General features: G+C 33.7%; 1 protein-coding gene across 1 annotated transcript in view; it reads left to right on the top strand.

Annotated features, from left to right (window-relative positions):
- Window positions 1-18782, top strand: part of CEP57L1 (centrosomal protein 57 like 1) — a 55152-nt gene that overhangs the window by 27064 nt on the left and 9306 nt on the right. Inside the window, exons 2-7 of the mRNA XM_059941447.1 lie at window positions 6607-6827; window positions 8371-8550; window positions 9706-9827; window positions 16950-17066; window positions 18040-18117; window positions 18610-18696. Of these exons, the coding sequence (XP_059797430.1) occupies window positions 6665-6827; window positions 8371-8550; window positions 9706-9827; window positions 16950-17066; window positions 18040-18117; window positions 18610-18696 (747 nt within the window). The 5' untranslated portion in view covers window positions 6607-6664. The remainder of the gene's footprint in view (window positions 1-6606; window positions 6828-8370; window positions 8551-9705; window positions 9828-16949; window positions 17067-18039; window positions 18118-18609; window positions 18697-18782) is intronic.

Genomic DNA, 18782 nt, shown 5'->3' with positions numbered 1-18782 from the left:
AGATTGTACTCTTTAAAAAACGAGGTATTTTACTCATGTAATCATATTTCTTCTATTCAGACTCATTTAGGATAATGAGATTGAAGAATGGTCAATAAAATTTTAATAATTGTGAAATAAGCAAACTAATTTTATTGGGTATACTGCTAGCTAACTCACCCCCTGTGTTTTTTTTCTCCCTTTTCATTGTCTCTTGTTTGTCTTTTTTCAACAGTGAGATTGCAAACTATTTTGACTGCAGAAGCCATGCCCTGTGTGTTTATTTCTACAGGGCATAGCATATTAGATGTAGATACTAAACAATTACTTGTTGTTCTTACTTTGACTTTGTCTGTGGGCACCTCAAATTCAACTATATCTAAAACAGAGTTCGTTGTTTTCCATCAGACTTGTATCTCCTTTTATATTATTTCTTATTTCTGTTAATGCCACCACCATCTCTTTACTTGACCAAGTGAAATTTTGGAGCGTGGTTTTGATTCTTTCCTCTCCCCCATTTCACATATCTAGTTGGTTCCTAAGTCCTTTTGATTGTATCTTCTAAGAATCTTTCATGTTGATCTCATTTACTACAGTCTTAGTTCAGGCCTTATATTTTTTCTCATCTTAATTACTTCAGTAACCTCTTAAATTGTCTCTCTGCCTGTAATTTCTTCTCCCTGCAATCTACCTCAGGGCCATCTGAATAAACTTCTCAGAATACAAACCTGATCATGTTATTCCCCTTTATATCCTTTATTAGTTCCCTATTGCCTGATCCTATAAAATGTGAACTACTTGTGTGATACACAAAATCCTTTGTGGTTTGGCCCTCATATACCTTTTTAGCCATCTCTTATTGCCAACATTTACTCACTATGCTCCAGCCAAATTCACTAGGATCTGTCATGTCCCTCAGTGATTATACTTCTATCTCCTAATTATGTATTTCCAAATTTTGTGTTCCTGTTAAGCCTTTTATTGTTTGCTTGTTTTGATCTCTGTCTTTCATATCTTTCCTCAATGTCTGGTAAGCCTTTGTTAAACAACTTATATTTAAGAGTGGAGCACTAAAAAACTGATTGGAAATTCCAAATCCATCCAATCCATTCATTTTATTGTCTTTAGTGTCTTTGTTAACTTGGGCTAGTCATATTCCCTTGATAAGGATCTTTCCGTCTCCACTTGGATATGTAGACTGCCAGTATTCTGTGTACTGAATCTTCCTCCTTTCAGTCTGGTTCCCCACCCTCACCTGTGCTGAGTGTCTCCCAATCCAGAGATACTCTAAAAGTCCCTCTTCATTAAAAACAACAACAACAACAACAACAACTACTCATCTTCTTCCCAGATGAGGGGATAAAGCAGTCTTTTGGTTGTATGGAGAAGCAAAGGAGGTTTGGGCATATAATTTACTTCTAAATTAAACTTTCATCCTATTCTCTAGGTTTCAGCCCTATCTTAACAACTTACAAATTTACTTACAGAGGTGTAGCTAATTCATGAGCCATTTTGAAGGTTCTATAGGGTAAACTTAAATGTCACTTTTATTAGTTGAGTTAGGAATCTGCCTTTTTGCATTAGCTAAGTCTGTTATTACTTGTACATCTGTTTTCCATTTTCCAAAGTTATGTTGTTGTCATCTTTTCTGATTTCTTTGTCCTTTCAGGTTTATATCTTTTTTAAAAAGTTTTAATATTATTTTAGTAGGTGTTGAAGAGGAAGCAAAAGTCAGTGTATATGTTCGCTCTCCCATATTTACCTAAACTACTCTTTCAAAACTGTTCATAATTCCAAATTATTTCTGGCTTTACTTATCTCTCTGTCAATCAGAGTTAGATAATCCCTCTTCTGTGCTCCCATAACACTCTGTGTATGCTTTTGTTATGGAACTTATCCCATTGAATCATATCTTGTTTTTAACCTGTCTCCCCTGCCACACATTGTTGTACAACCAATCTCCAGAACTTTTTCATCTGGCGAAACTGAAACTCTACAACTCCCCATTTACTCCTCCCCTCAACTACCATTCTGCTTTCTGTTTCTATGAGTTTGACTACTCTAGATACCTCATATAAGTAGAATCATACAGTATTTGTCTTTCTGTGACTGGTTTATTTCACTTAGCATAGTGTCTTCAATGTTCATCCATGTTTTAGCGTGTGTCAGAATTTCCTTCTCTTTTTAAGGCCAAATAGTATTACATTGTATGTAAATACATTTTGTTTATCTGTTCATTCATTGATGGACGTTTGGGTTGTTTCCACCTTTTGGCTATTGTAAATAATGCCATTATGAATATGGGTGTACAAATATCTATTTGAGACCATGCTTTCAATTTTCTTTTGGATATATATATACCTAGACGTGTCATCATTTTTTATGACGTTGACATTTTTTAAGAAAACAGTCCCCCCTTTATAAAAAATAGAATGGGGCTTCCCTGGTGGCGCAGTGGTTGAGAATCTGCCTGCCAATGCAGGGGACATCGGTTCAAGCCCTGGTCTGGGAAGATCCCACGTGCCGCGGAGCAACTGGGCCCGTGAGCCACAACTACTGAGCCTGCGCGTCTGGAGCGTGTGCTCCGCAACAAGAGAGGCCACGATAGTGAGAGGCCCGCGCACCGCGATGAAGAGTGGCCCCCACTTGCCGCAACCAGAGAAAGCCCTCGCACAGAAACAAAGACCCAACAGAGCCAAAAATAAATAAATAAATAAATAAAATTTAAAAAAAAAAAAAAAAAAAAAAAAATAGAATGTTTTCCATTTGTGGCTTCTGTGATGTACTGAGATTCAGGTTACACGTTCCTGGCCAGAATGCTGCATAAGTGATTGCAAATATTATCTTCTGCTTTTCTTTTGTCTTTCAAATTTGTTCATAATTTCTATATGTTGTAGTATGAATTTTCATGTAGTCTTTATATCTTTTCCTTTATTTTCCTCCTGCCTTTAAACACAAAATATCTTGCTCCCTTCTAAGATTATTTTAACTATTCACTGTTTTTTTAAAATAATTTTTAAAGTTTAAAAAAAATTTTAACTCTGTAATGTATTTGAAGTTTTGTACTGATGTGTGCTATTACGGAAAGGTTTAACTGGATTTTTTCCCTAGTTTTTCTAACATCATTCATTGAATGAACAACAAATGAATCATTTGTTGAATCCCGTGGAAGTATTTATGTGAAGTTCTTAGATTTACTAATTTCTATTGACCAGTCAGTTTTTATATCACTATCTTAACACTTTAGTTATTATATGTTGTAAATAATAGGTTGTAATATCTATTAGAGCATCTGTAAGGCAAATTCCTTAACCACAAGTTATTCTACTCAATTGTAAGAGTACTTTTAAAAGTAATATACATTAAGGATAAAATAAAGTTAGTCCAACCTTTACTGTGTTTGCTCTTTAGATAAGTTAATCTAGATGCATACACAAAGAAAACCAGATAAAAGAAACAGAGCTGTTGATCTTTCTTCAGTCTCTCCAAGGAAAAAAATCTAAAGTTGAAAGAATTACCAGTATGGGAAACAGAGAGTCCTCCATTTCAAGAACCCATTGTAGTATCTCTGACTGCCTCCTAAATGCTGTCTCCCTAATAGTCCTATGAGATTACACAAAGATGATGCCACCAGCAGGAATAGACATTGGTTGTTTAAAGGGACCATTTTGGAACAATTACTTCCCTCAAGAACAAGTGAAAATGCTTTGCAGTTAAGTATTTGTGTCTAGCACATTCTTTAGAGGGGATAGTTTCTTTATGCAGTGGCACCTTAGTTGCAGCCAATTAAGGTGTCTTAATTTTATACACCATAGAGGCAATGGATAATTTCCCTGATTGTTTACAAGCTGTCAGGAATGGTTCCAGGCATAACTTGAGTTTTCCTAAGCTTTACCAGGCTATTGATACAATTGAGGCCCACATTTTACAGCCTTTTGCCTCTACTTGTGGGACAGAATACTCCAACAAGAATTTCGGAGGTCTTTTCAATAACCTACAGCTAGACCTCATACCAAACATTCACATTCCTTGGAGGATGGGGCTTAGGCAGCTCTCTGTATTTTCAGAAAATTTTCTCTAGAAATTTCTCTCATACATGCCATGAATATGTCCCTTCCAGCTGCTCTCTCACTCTCTTGCTGTCTCTCTCTGGCTGAACAGTACTACCAATGCAACAGAACTCTTAAAGTGCCAAAACTGTGTTAGTGATCTCTGGCAACTTCCCCCTTCATTGGAATATAACATCTTATACAAAGCAGGGCAGCTAGTGCCTCAGTCTTTTATAGAGATCTTGGTGAAGTAGTTCTCACTTTTTACTTACAGTCCTCTCTCTTCCCTACAGCCATGTATGAGTAGATGGGACTAGGTCAGAGATGAATTAGAATGACCACCACCATACTCTACTCAGAATCACTCCTCCTCTCCTCCACCAATTAAGGCTTTGATTTTGGATCAGGGTTTATGTACATCTGTCATATTCCTTCAGAGTTTTTCTCCTAGGATGCCTCAGTTCTTTATGTAAATAAGCTTTGAGTAGTTTTTAAGCACTTGTTTATAATACAGGGCTAGATTGTAAGGGTTAAGCTGGAACCCCTATTACAGTGAGAACCCCATGGCTTGTTTTCTCTCATTTCTTTACTGTTTCCTTTCTTTTCTTCATATACCAGTAGGTTATTACTCTGCTTATGCTCACTTTCAGGTGTGTTTACACATTTAATTTAAATAAACTTTGGTCTAATTTTTAACTTATTGGTATCTTCTGAGTAGTCATTTCATATACACTAAAACCCTTGAATTTTTTTAATTGGTGCAAAAATTCACTTTGTAAAATAATACTATATTTGGGACAGAGGAAGCAGACAGTCCTCCCAAGGACTTCAGTGTATAGTGACTAATAGCAAAATTTCATTTTTTTCATTATTGGAGAAACTCAGCAGGAGCTGAAAACTGAATCAGATATCTTGAGTAACTCCAAAGTTCTCTGGATAGTCTCAACCACATACCTCTCTCTGAAGATGTACAACCATGTTCAGAACATCTGTACTTTGGGGCCCTACCTTTACTTTAGTGTGAGCCAACTGTAACTAACTTTGCTCTCTTATTTTTTGAGGGAACAGCAACTTAGATAGATGCAGTCTCCCATGGGGAGCAGACAGTGTCTAAGCAGCAAGAACCCAGAGGGGCAGAGACATGGTTAGTAAATGGTAGCTGGTGCTAATAACGAAAGCAAAAATGATTACCTCCTAAGATCAAAGAGCATCAAGTATTCTAGCAAAGCTTCCTAGGCTCTATAACCTCTAATTTAGACTGATGAGAATGTACTGGAAGACAACACATTATGACAGTGCCTAAAGTAGAAAATCCTATTGAGTGAAGTATGTTCCCTGCCATCCCAGGAAATACAGTCATGGAAGTATCTTCCTTTGCCCTGTGAATTGGGAAGGTAGTGAAATCACTGAAATTTTACAATTCTCAAAAATTAAAGTAGGCTAATTATAATTCTACAAAGGAATTCTAAATTTACATTTTAAATTTTATTTATTTATTTATTTATTTTTGGCTGTGTTGGGTCTTCGTTTCTGTGCGAGGGCTCTCTCTAGGTGCGGCAAGCAGGGGCCACTCTTCATCGCGGTGTGCGGGCCTCTCACTATCGCGGCCTTTCTTGTTGCAGAGCACAGGCTCCAGATGCGCAGGCTCAGTGATTGTGGCTCACGGGCCCAGTTGCTCTGCGGCATGTGGGATCTTCCCAGACCAGGGCTCGAACCCATGTCCCCTGCATTGGCAGGTAGACTCTCAACCACTGCGCCACCAGGGAAGCCCTAAATTTACATTTTAAAGCAAGCTTTTGTTCTAAAAATTGTGCTGGTAAATTGTTTTGTGTATAAACAATTTTCTGTTTCTTTCAGTGTGGTTATGAGTTAATTTATTTAACATTGACTGTAATCTATTAAGTAGAGTACATTTCTAAAATATTTAAATTACAGAAAGGAAAATAAAATGATATGGGAAAATTTAAAATTTATCTGCTAAGATGGTTAAAAGGGCTCTCCAACAAACATACAAAAAAAAGCCCAGAATGACAAGGTAAAGCTATTTTAGATTTTCAGATTTGGAACCCTTCTAAACTACATGATTAGAATGCTAGTGCATTAAGTGGAGTTGTGTCTAATTCAAGTGTTAGACTCAGAAATTGATATATCCAAAATTACCCTTGAAAATCCCTTAGGAAGCCAGTACATTGGAGTCTTAGAGAATCATGTTATATGGGTGGCTTGTGTTTCAAAGCTGTGTTGTCTTTTAGAATATATACTTTTCTCTCTGAACCCTAGAGTCAAACTCTTTTAGAGGGGTGCTCAGATGATGAACTTAACGATCAACTGAGAAACCAGCAAATTCACACCATGCATGTAATGCTCACTCCAGAGCATATACTCATTGAAAGTCAGGCAGAATTGTCTATACTGTTTATAGAGTAAATAGTCATTTTTCTTTCTTTTACTGCTGAATTTATTATAGTTGAATTTGTGATAATTAACCTCGTAAAGACACAATTCCACAGTATATGATTATGTATTTATGTTAAAGTTTCATCTGAATTTTTGTCTAATGTTTTTGTCATTCACATAGGAAAGAATGATGCTATACTGTGCCATTCCTTTATTGACACAGTACAGAAGTACAGATAATGGATTCTGAATTAATGCACAGTATAGTAGGAAGCTATCTTAAACCTCCAGAAAGAGTGTTTGTTCCATCAGTCACCCAGAGTGATGAATCATCTCAGACTCACTATTCTGTGAACTTAGAAGTTACCTCTCCTAAAATGCTTCATAGTCCAAATAGCCAAGGTAATGCTAATAAAACATCTTATTTAACATTAGGGGAATGGTACGAAGTATGTTATACAAAACTTTTCATTTTTATGTAGAAAATAAGATGATTGTGTATTTAACTAATCTTAGTAAAACTGCTAATTTTGACTCTGTTTCTTAAAGTTTCTATAAACTTAAGTTACTTAACATTTTTTAATTTTGGCTTCTTCAGCTATAAGATGAAAATTAATATAACCAGCTAGGCACATATTGCAGGCTGATCATTAAAATGTCATTAGAAAATAGGAAAATACTCTTTGAAGAATAAAAGGTCAGATTTGGAGAATCCTTCTAATAAACAAGATGATTAGAATACTACTGAATTAAGTAGAATTGTCTTATTCAAGGATTAAATTCAGAAATTTCATATATCTGAAATTACCCTTGAAAATTCCTCATGAATCCAGTACATTGGAGTAACTACAAAATACAAGTATTACAACTTTTAAAATATAAGCTTAGGAGGATCTTAAAATTGAATTAGGAAAACATTTATGACCCCAAGCATACCTACACCATTACAAATTGCTTTGTAAGATGATGATAGTCACGTTGTTTTTTAGTCTTTTATAATAATGGTTGCTATTATAAATAGACTGGCTTTGTGGAGCAAAGCAACTGAAGAAATAGTAATCCAAATCAAAAAATAATCTCTAGCAAACATCTTTCTAATTAGATGTAAACTATATGAAAGTTAACCTATAACATTTATTTATATTCCATTCATCTCTAGTTTTTTATAATTTAAAGTTGTAACTGAGAAGAAAATGTAAGATAATATTTGAAAATTTTATAACTCCGAGCTTATCTGAATCATGAAGATATTAATATAGCTGAAAAGAAATCACAGTAGTACATGTGTAACACTTATAATCTTTCAAGCCTGACATCAGTTAAACCACTAGGTTGTAATTTTTTCTTAATGGAAGAAACTATTTTCTATCTCATATGTCCTAATTATTAACATTATATCTTGGACAAAGAAACAATAAATGTTTGTGGTTTGACTGAAACCGAATACATGAAGAACTGAGAAAAACTTTTAACTTTAAACCTAAGTTTCCTTGTTAATTAGTGGACACTATATTTTAATTTTCTTTATCCATGCTCAGAATCTTATGTCTCCCAACCTTCCTCCCTTTCTCTCCTCTCTCTCTCTCTGTCTCTCTCCTTCCATATACATATATACACACACACACATATATACATATACATATATATATCTTTTTGCCTTAATTTGAATATATTTATTTTATTAAATTAAGTGATTATTAGCTTTCTCATATCTCAAATTTAGGAAAGTACTAAATACAATCATAAATATATTGTTTTTGTAAGATATGTTAGAGAGAATTTGTCCCTCGTTAGAGTTTTGTCATTTTTCTTTTTATGAGGAATATAAATTACTTATTTATTTTGGCTCACTAACAAAAACATACTGCTCACTTTTATATGCTACTATGATTGTAAGTATTCAAAAATTCTCACTTAAAATATCAAGCAAATTTTTTTTCAACAGCTCTTATTTTAGCCTTAAAAACTCTTCAGGAAAAGATTCATCGTTTAGAGTTAGAGAGAACACAAGCTGAAGATAACCTGAACATTCTTTCCAGAGAAGCGGCACAGTATAAAAAGGCCTTGGAAGATGAAACAAAGGAGAGAAATCTGGCACACGAGGAACTGATAAAGCAGAAAAAAGGTAAGAACATTCAATAGTTCTCAGAAACAAGTGGTTACCAAAGTTTACAACTTGAAAATAATAAGCCCAGTCTAAGAAGATTTACTCAAATATCTTTGTTCTTATATGCATTCCAACGTTGAGGGCTTGTTCTCAGACATTTTGGTATTTGCACTAAATGGATATAATTTTGAACTTTTCTCTATTATATCTGTTATCCCAGTTCATAAATTTTTGAGATTAAAAGAAAAATTAGAGAAGTCGTGTTCAGGAATTATAATATTTTCAGAATACCAACAAAATCCAATATGTTATTAGCCCATAATATAATTGAAATACTTCATATTTTCACTAGTTTTTTTTTAAATTAGAAAATATAAAACAATACTAGTAATTAAACAATATAAAACAGTAAAAATAAATTTAAAAAATTATATTTAACTTAAAAGATTAATTGGAAGAAATGGACAGGTCGGTGGAGGTTTCTGTGGAAATTATGAAAAGGACTTCTGGACATCTGTTTTAGAGATTTAGAACATAAGTTCTTTATATAATTTCACTTCAAAATTGTGGCTTTTTTTTCCTTGTAACACTACATCACCCTCATAAACAAGGTTCAAATTTGTGTTTCAACTTACAAATAGAATGAAGAAATGGGGAGGGGAAAAAAATCCCAAGGTAATTGGACAAAAGTAGAAGGAAGAGCTGAGGGAAGTAACGAATTAAAGAATTAGAATGAGGTTGCTTATTATAAATAGAATTAACTGTGCAGTTAGTAGTCGAGAACAGAGGAAAATGGGAATGGTAGAATGCATATACCTGAGTTTCCTAAAAGAGAAGAAATGTTAGGAAAGAGACTTTAGGTCCTCTATTTTCCAGATGGTGTTATTTCCCAGGAAGAACCAGGATTTTTGTTATCCCACAGGTCACTGACATCCTTCCTTTTCAGAAGTATGCCCTCTGGGTGTTTATGAGGAGACAACATTAAATTGGTTATATATAATTAATGAGATATACACGAAATGTATGTTCATAACTTTGGGAGAGTCAATATTTAGAACTAAAGAAGTCTTGAACTTTTAGCTGTTGATTGAATTCATAGAATACATTTCTTGTTCTAACTCTCTGATCTATGTGATAACTAACTGACTCATTATTACTTTTTCTTTTTCACAGATATAAGTATGCAGTTAAGCTCAGCCCAGTCTCACTGTACCCTTCTAGAGAAACAACTAGAATATACAAAGAGAATGGTTCTCAATGTAGAGCGAGAGAAGAATATGATCCTGGAACAACAGGTGACCATATTTTCTATGGTAATATAATATAATATGTTTTTAAAGAATATTTAATGTCATGAGAAGATTGTCTTATTAGAAATCTTAAATAGGATATAAAGCTGTATATAGGAAATTTCCAGTTACAGTGATACATACTAGGTCATTTGGACCAAACTTTTTGTAGAGGAAGACACAAAAAACTGGACAGAAAATTAAAAAGAAAGGGAGGGAGGGAGGAAGAAAGGAAGAAAAGAAAGGCATTGTACACAAAGGCATTGTAGAGTTAACAAGCTGATGAAAAATCACCAATTCAAAGATCTGTGTGCAGACTTAAATCCAAAGAAGTTGACCTCTAGAGAGGTTAGTTTCAGGTCCCTTCCTTCTTAGGGCATTTCTGATTCCAGAAGAGTCAGTTGAGAGGCTAAATAATGCTTTTGAAAGCCATGTTTATGGGGCTAAGGAAATTAGAGTCCAGGGCCTGCCAAGAGTAGGAACTCTGGTATATCTTCTGTGCTCTGAATGCTTTGTAATGGTGAACAAGAAGAAAAACAACCCAGATTACAGCTCTGCTCTAGGTTATCAGAGTAATCCAGAAAATCTTAGTCCCCGAAGTTGGATTAAAGTGATCCTGGATGGCTAATGTTCCCAGGGACCTCAAATTATTTCTATAAACATCTCTTCTACATAGTGAGAAACTTTCAGTCAAAGATAACCAGGCAGAAGGAGATAAAGCACTATGAAAAGAAATAGCATACATAACAGACTATATAAACACTCTCATAAGTTATCTCCAGCTAGGTACTGGCTCTAGAAGAGAGAGACTTTAAAATAATTATGCTTGCTAAAATCAAGGAGACAGAAGATAGGAATAAAATTTTCAGTAGAGCATTAAAAACCATAAAATGGCAGAGCAGATTTGAGAAAGAACCAAATAAAAACTGTAGAACTAAGAAATACAATAAGTGAAATTTAGAACTTAATGGTGGATCTAGTAGCAGATTAGAAGAGATAATTAGTGAACTAGAAGCTGAAACTGTCCAGATCAATGAAGAGACAAAACGATAGTAAATTTAGAAAAGAGAGTAAGAGGCAGAAGTTAGAGTGAGGTCAAATTTATGTGTGATTGGAGTTTCAAAAGGAAAAGAGAAAGAATAGGACAGAAACAATATTTGTAGAGATAATGGCTGGGAATTTTTAAAAATTGATTTAAAAAAAAATCAGACCACAGATTCAAGAAGATAAAACCAAAGTAGGAAATATAAAAAGAAATAAAAGAAATAATAAGACAAGAATAAAATCCTAAAAGCTGCTGGGGGGGAAAAAAGGGTACGTTCAAAAGGACAACAATTAAAGTAACAGTGGACTTCTCAACTGAAAATACTGAATCTGGAAGAAAATGGATATAATTAAGGCAGTAAAAGAAAATAACTACCTATCTAGAGTCCAGTGCCTGGGGGAAACATCCTTCAGAAATAAAGGTGAAGTGAAGAAGTGAAGACTGACAAAATCTGAGATAGTTTGTTACTAGGAGATACATTCTAAGGAAACACTGAAGGACATTATTCAGACAGAAGGAAAGGTGTCTTAGATGGAAGGTCAGAGATGCAGGAAGGAATGAAGAACAACGAAGATGATAAATATATGGGTAAATCTAAATGAATATTGTATAAAACAGCAATAATAATGTTTTATTTATGTGTTTAAATATATATAAAGGATTAAAATTAATGAGAACAGAAGCTCATAAACTAGGAACTGGTAAACATAGTTTAAGTATTCTAAGATCTTTGCTTTATGTTGGAAATGGGTAAATTACCAGTCAATACTGGATTTTAATGGGCAAGAATTTCATAGGTTTTTCAAGGAACTGGAAAAGTGATTCTAAAATTTATATGAAAAGGAAAGTTACAAGAGTAGCCAAGCTATTCTGAAGATGAATAAGGTGAGGTCTTACTGTATTACATATTGATGCTATCAAAATTAACATGATATTTGTATGGATAGACACCAGAATAAAGGAATAGGATATAGTCAGACACACTTATGTGGAAACTCAATATAAAACAAGGATGCCACTGCAGAACATTGGAGAAAAGTCAGATTTCAGTAAACAGTTTTGGGAAAATTGGTTATCTGTGTGAGAAAAAAAAAAAAGAAAGAAATTGATCCCTACCTCACACCACACACAAAAATCAATTCCAGATGGATTAAAGACTTAAATGTAAACTTTGGAATTTTTAGGAGCAAATACAGAACAATATCCTTATGACCTTGGAGTTAAGGGAGATTTTTTAGGCAAGATACAAAAAGTAACAAAGCAGTAGAAAAATGGGCAAAGTCATGAAGAGGCATTTTGCAGGATAAGAGGAATCACAAATGGTCATACATTTATAGAAAACTTGATCAGTCTCATTAGTAACCAGGGAAATGCCAATTAAAAAAACAAGATATCTATCTATTCACCTATTCACATTTTATCTTATAAAATAACCTAGAAATTCCTATCCTAGCTAAATATTGTAGATCAGTGACTTTTAACCATTTTTTAAATGTTTTTATTGAAGTATAATTTACTTCTAGTGAAATGCACAGGTCTTAAATGTACAGTTCAGTGATTATTGATAAATGAATATGCTCATGTAATCCATAGTCCTACCAAATAACAGAACATTTTTTTAATAAATTCATTTATTTATTTATTTTTGGCTGCGTTGGGTCTTCATTGCTGTGTGCGGGCATTCTCTAGTTGCGGCAAGCGGGGGCCACTTTTCATTGCAGTGTGCGGGCTTCTCATTGTGGTGGCCTCTCCCGTTAATGGAGCATGGGCTCCAGGCACGCAGGCTTCAGTAGTTGTGGCATGTGGGCTTAGTTGTGGCTCACGGGCTCTAGAGTGCAGGCTCAGTAGTTGTGGCGCATGGGCCCAGTTGCTCCGTGGCATGTGAGATCTTCCTGGACCAGGGCTTGAACCTGTGTCGCCTGCATTGGCAGGCAGATTCCCAACCACTGTGCCACCAGGGAAGTCCAACAGAACATTTTTATCACCCCAGAAATTTTCTTATACTCTGCCAAGTTATTCCCTGCTCTCTCCCCACCTCCCAACAACACAACTACTATTCTGATTTGTTTTACTTCAGATTCAGTTTGCCTGTCCTAGAACTTCATATAAATTGGATCATAGAAAATGTTCTTTCTTGTGTCTGGTTCTTTGGTTTAACATAAAGGTTTTTAGATTAATCCATGTTGCTGTATGTATCAGTAGTTCATTACTTTTATTGCTGTATAGAATTTCATTATATAGATATGCCACAAGTTGGTTATCCATTTATCTGTTGATGGACATTTGGCTTGTTTGGAGATATTATGAATAAAGTTTGGAGATATTATGAATAAAGCTGCTATGGACAGTTTGGAGATATTATGAATAAAGCTGCTATGGACATTCTTGTACAAATTATTTTGTGACCATATGTTTTAATTTCTCTTGGATAAATATCTAGTAGTAGAATTGCTGAACCACAGGGTAGGTGTATGTTTATAAGAAACTGTGAAACTGTTTTCCAAATTATTTTCTTCTAAAAGCTTTTTGTTTTCATTTTTTTCCTGTGATCCATCTGGAATTAATTTTTGTATGGTGAGAGAAAATATTCAAGGTTAAATCTTTTCCACGTGGATGCCCAGTTGTTCCAGCACCATTTGTTAAAAGATTTCTTTTCTCCCGTTGAATTCATTGGGCACCTTTGTCAACAATAAATTGACAAAGATAGATAAAGTCTGTTTCTGGGACTCTGTATTATCTTTTGGTCTATTCTTACACTAATATCATGTAGCTTTATAATAAGTCTTGAAATCAAGTAGTGTGAATCTTCCAGCTTTGTTCTTTTTGTGGTTATTATAGATCCTTTGCACTTCTATATAAATTTTATAACCAGTGTAACATTTTCTAAAAAATAAGTCTGCTGAGATTTTGATTGGGATCTTGTTAAATCTATAGATCATTTGGGGAAAAATTGATAACTCAAAAATATTGAATCTTCTGATCCATGAACATGGTATATTTCTCTATTATTTCAGTCTTCTTTACTTTCTCTTCACAGTGGTTTGTAGTTTTTATGAGAGGTCTTGCACATCTTTTGTTAAATTTATCTCTAAGAACTTTGTATTCTTAATGCTATTATGAGTAATATTGGACTTTTTTTCATTTTTCTATTACTAGCATATAAAAATATAATTGATTTTTATGTGACTTTGTATCCTGCAGCCTTATTAAATTTATTCTAGTAGTTTTCGTATTTTCAAAGGATTTTCTTTATACACAATCATGTCATCTGTGAATAAAGACAGATTTATTTCTCCTTTTCCAATTTTTATGGCTTTTATTTCTTTTTCACACTTTATTGCTCTGGCTATTACAGCTAGTATAGTGTTAATTAGGAGTAGTAAGGACTGACATCTTTGTTTTGTTTCTGATCTTTGGGAGAAAGATGCCAGTCTTTCACTAGGATATTACCTCTAGGTTTTTCATAGTTGTCCCTTATCAAGGTGTGGAAATTACTTTCTATTCTTAGTTTGCTAAAAGCTTTTATTGTGAATGGGTATCAAATTTTGTGAATTGCTTTTTCTACATCTAGTGAAAGGGTCATATGATTTTTCTCATTTATTCTGTTAACATGGTAAGTTACACTGTTTGATTTTCAAATGTTAACCAACATTGCATTCCTGGTATAGACCCCAATCAGTCTTAAAATAGTATTCTTTTTTTACATTGCTTGATACAGTTTGCTAATATTTTGCTTAACTATTTTTGTGACTTTGTCCATGAGGGATCTTGGTTTGTAATTTTCTTATAATGTCTGGTTTTGGTGTTACGGTTTTGTTGGCCTCATAAAATTAGTTGGGAAGATTCCTTCTTCTGTTTTCTGGAAGACCTTGTATAAGAGTAATATTATTTCCCCCTTAAATGTTTGATAGAATTCAAATTTGATAGATGCTATCTGGGACTGGAGTTTTCTTTAAATGTAAAGTGTTTTTGAATAATGAATTCAATTTATTTATAACAGAGATTGGGCTACTCAGATTTTCGTTTCTTCTTGTGTCTTTAGAGAAGTCCCTCTTTCATTCCTGATATTACTAAGTTGTATTTTTGCTCTTTTTAAAATTATCACTCTACCTATCTGTTTATCAACTTTATTGATTTTTTCAAAAAAAACTTTTAAAAAAAGTTTTATGTTCAATTTCATTGATTTCCACTTCATTTTTATTATTTCCTTCCTTCTATTTATGTAGGGTTTAATTGGCTATTTTTTCCCTACCTTTGTATGTTAGAAACTTAGACTATTGATTTTAAAACTTTTATTATTTCTTTTTAAATGTTATATCTTGTGATTAAAGCTATCAAGTTCCCTGTAAACATTGCTTTACCTGCATCCCACAGATTTTTATATTTTATATTTTCATTATCTTTCAGCTAAAAATATTTTTTAAGTTCTCTAGTGGTTTCTTCTTATATTCTATTGACTTCTCTTCTTGTACTTTTTCCCTTCTCCTTCTCCTTTTTAGCACCTGCTCTACAGGTTAAAATATGTATTCTTAACTTACCACAGTCTGCCATGAATTAGTATTAAAACATTTCACATGTAATATTAGATCCTTACCACAGTACGCTTCCACTTATCTCCCTTTGTGCTACAGTTTTCATACATTTTATTTCTACATATGTTATATACCTCAGAATACATTGTTTTTGTTTCTGCTTTAAATGATCAATTTTCCTTTAAAGAAAATTAAGAAACAAGGAGATATTTATCCACATTTTTACCATTCCCAGTGCTTTTTTTTTTTTTTTTTTAATTTATTTATTTATTTTTGGCTGTGTTGGGTCTTCGTTTCTGTGCGAGGGCTTTCTCTAGTTGCGGCGAGCAGGGGCCACTCTTCATCGCAGTGCGCGGGCCTCTCACTATCACGGCCTCTCTTGTTGCGGAGCACAGGCTCCAGACGCGCAGGCTCAGTAGTTGTGGCTCACGGGCCCAGTTGCTCTGCGGCATGTGGGATCTTCCCAGACCAGGGCTCGAACCCATGTCCCCTGCATTGGCAGGCGGATTCTTAACCACCGCACCACCAGGGAAGCCCCCCAGTGCTTTTTATTTCTTTATGTAGAATCAATTTTTCATCTAGTGTCATTTCCTTTAGTCTGAAGTACTTCTTTTAAAAGTATGCTGGGAATTCTCTTAGCATGTATTTGTCTGGAAAAGGCTTTATTTCACCATCATTGGTGAAGGATAGTTTCACTGGATATAGAATTCTAGCTGATGCTTTTTTTCTTTTAGCACATTAAAGCTGTTCTCTCAATTGTCCTCTGGATTTCATAGTTTCTAATGAGAATTGTCATCTTCATTCCTCTGTGCATAATGTGTTATTTCTCAGGCTGGTTTTTGTTCCTTTTATCACTGGTTTTCAACCATTTGATAATGTGCCCAAATGGGGTTTTCTTTGTATTTATTCTGCTTGGGTTATTTTTTGTTTGTTTGTTTTAGATTCTTGAATATGTCAGTTAATATTTTTCATCAAAATTGGAACATTTTTAGCCATTATCCTTCAAATAATTATCCTTGTCTGACTTCTCTCTCCTCTCGTTCTGTAACTCCAATTGAATGTTAGACCACAGGTCACCAAGACTCTGTTTATTGGTTGTTTCAGTTTTTTGTTTTTTAGTAGACTATTTTTTTAGAGCAGTTTTAAGTTAATAAAAGATCGTTCTCTGTATGTTTTATTCCTCTGATAGTTACTTTTCTATTTTATAGTTAGAGAGGGGTAAATCAGTGACTGGTTTGGTCACCTTGTGAATAACACCTTTATTTATTTAATACATGTTTCACTGATGACGTTCTCCATAGTAGAAATACTATATAAAGATACATAGAAGATTTTGTTCCATTGATCTAATATCTTTTTTTACACATTATATTTATTTTTTAAAAGTATTTTATTTTCTTGTTTTTTGCTCATAAGCACCTAAAGTATGTACATGTATGTGTGTGTTTCTTATGACAGATTTATATTGTGCTTTGAATTCTCAGAAATTGTATTACTCTTGAGCCATTGGCATCACTTGCCAAACTTAGGTTTTGTTTTTTTCCTTTCCAGGCCCAGCTTCAAAGGGAAAAAGAACAGGATCATATGAAGCTGCAAGCAAAACTTGAAAAGCTTGATGTCTTAGAAAAAGAATGTTTTAAACTTACAACAACTCAGAAAACTGCTGAGGTAAGCTTCTACTTGTTTCTTTGAAGTGGTGATGCCAGGAATAAATCTTTAGTATTAAGCATAATTACACTGTATGTGAATATGCAGTAAAATTAGATTTGTAAAACTTCATTAACAACTTTTAGTAATCCAGATATGAATTCCTGCCTATAGAGATGAAAAGTTAATGTATTCTATCACAGCATGAATGAGCTTGCCTTTTGATGTGAAATTGTAGTTTTGGTTTCTTCTGCAATGGCAAAATATTTTCATTTGTTAAGTAATTTACCTAAAGGATATTGAAAAGATTGCCTTTCACCACTTACAATTAAGTTAAGCCTATTCTAGATCCTGTCCTGAAATGCCCTCTCCTTTTCCACCCAAATCCTATCCATTTCATAGGACTTTCTCCCAGTCCTGCTTCCTCTGTGAAGCCTTCCTTGAGTTTTCCAACACTCAGGAAGCTCACCCTTTGAAATAGTACTGTCTTCCTATTCTAAACTACACTGTGGATATAAGGTGAAATACTTATGTGTATAAGGTTATACAGTATATACATGGTCTGCGTCAAATCATATCATTTCATGTATATTACTGTTGTTTCCCTCAGTACAGCATAAATAGACGTTTGTTGTAATTTGTCTATATTTTGAATGAAACATTGAGACCCAAGACTATAATTGTTTGACCTTCTAGACCTTTAAAACCTCCCAAATTTTCATTATTATGATTTTGTTGATGAAAGTTAAAAGAGCCTATGCATATACATTCTTCGCTTTTCCTTTGTTCTTCTTGTATATAATAGCAGGTAAAGAAGCATAAGAAGAAAGCCAAGAAAAACTTAGCATCTTTTGCCATTCCTTTTTCTTACTTCCTGCTTTAATTTACCAAACTATTAAGAATCAATACCCTAAGGACTCTATTTGGAAAAGGAATATAAGATATTTGGCTCTAGTTTTTGTATAATAATCCCAGATTTTTGATTCTTTTGCAGGGCAAGATTAAACATTTAGAGGAAAAACTAAAGGAAGAAGAACATCAACGTAAGCTCTTTCAAGACAAAGCTTCTCAGGTAAATAGAGCACTATATCATCTATCACATTAAAATCATGTACGTTTTATTGTACTTTATTAACTGAAGCCTGTATTCTAGACTCTAATTTCTGCTTCCTAGCTTGTTATTTTTTGTCTCGTTTTGCTATAATACTGAAGTTCTCAGTAAGTCAGCCAGTATATTCATATACTTGGATGTATTGCCAAGAGATCTTTTGGTCTTTTGAAATTCTGACAAACATATATATATTCTCAGTTGAAAGAATTCCTGCTATAGATTGTTTTCAGTTTGAGATATAGAAAATAATTCATTCTCTTAAAACCAAAATGATTGTAATTACCAGTAGACCTGGTAACTTTTACACACAAAAAATAGTATTTGGCGTTTTCTTTTCTTCCTCAAAAAACATTTTGTCTTTATAAATTGAGATCTGATCCCTCATTATAATGTTTTTGAAGAAGAAGAAACTTGTTAAAAATCAATTTAATATATTTTTTTTCAATATTGTAGCTTCAAACTGGACTTGAAATCAGTAGAATTTTGATGTCTTCAGTATCAAATCCAAAGTGCTCCAAGGAAAAGAAGAAATCTTCAAAGGTATGCAAACACTTTATTCTTATCTTGCTAATACATATTTCTTGCTAATGCTTATTTCTTCACCCTTTTAATATTTATACCTATCC

This window comes from Balaenoptera ricei, chromosome 12, assembly GCF_028023285.1.
Source record: "Balaenoptera ricei isolate mBalRic1 chromosome 12, mBalRic1.hap2, whole genome shotgun sequence".
Lineage (NCBI taxonomy): Eukaryota > Metazoa > Chordata > Mammalia > Artiodactyla > Balaenopteridae > Balaenoptera > Balaenoptera ricei.
This window is presented reverse-complemented; position numbering and strand designations above follow the sequence as displayed.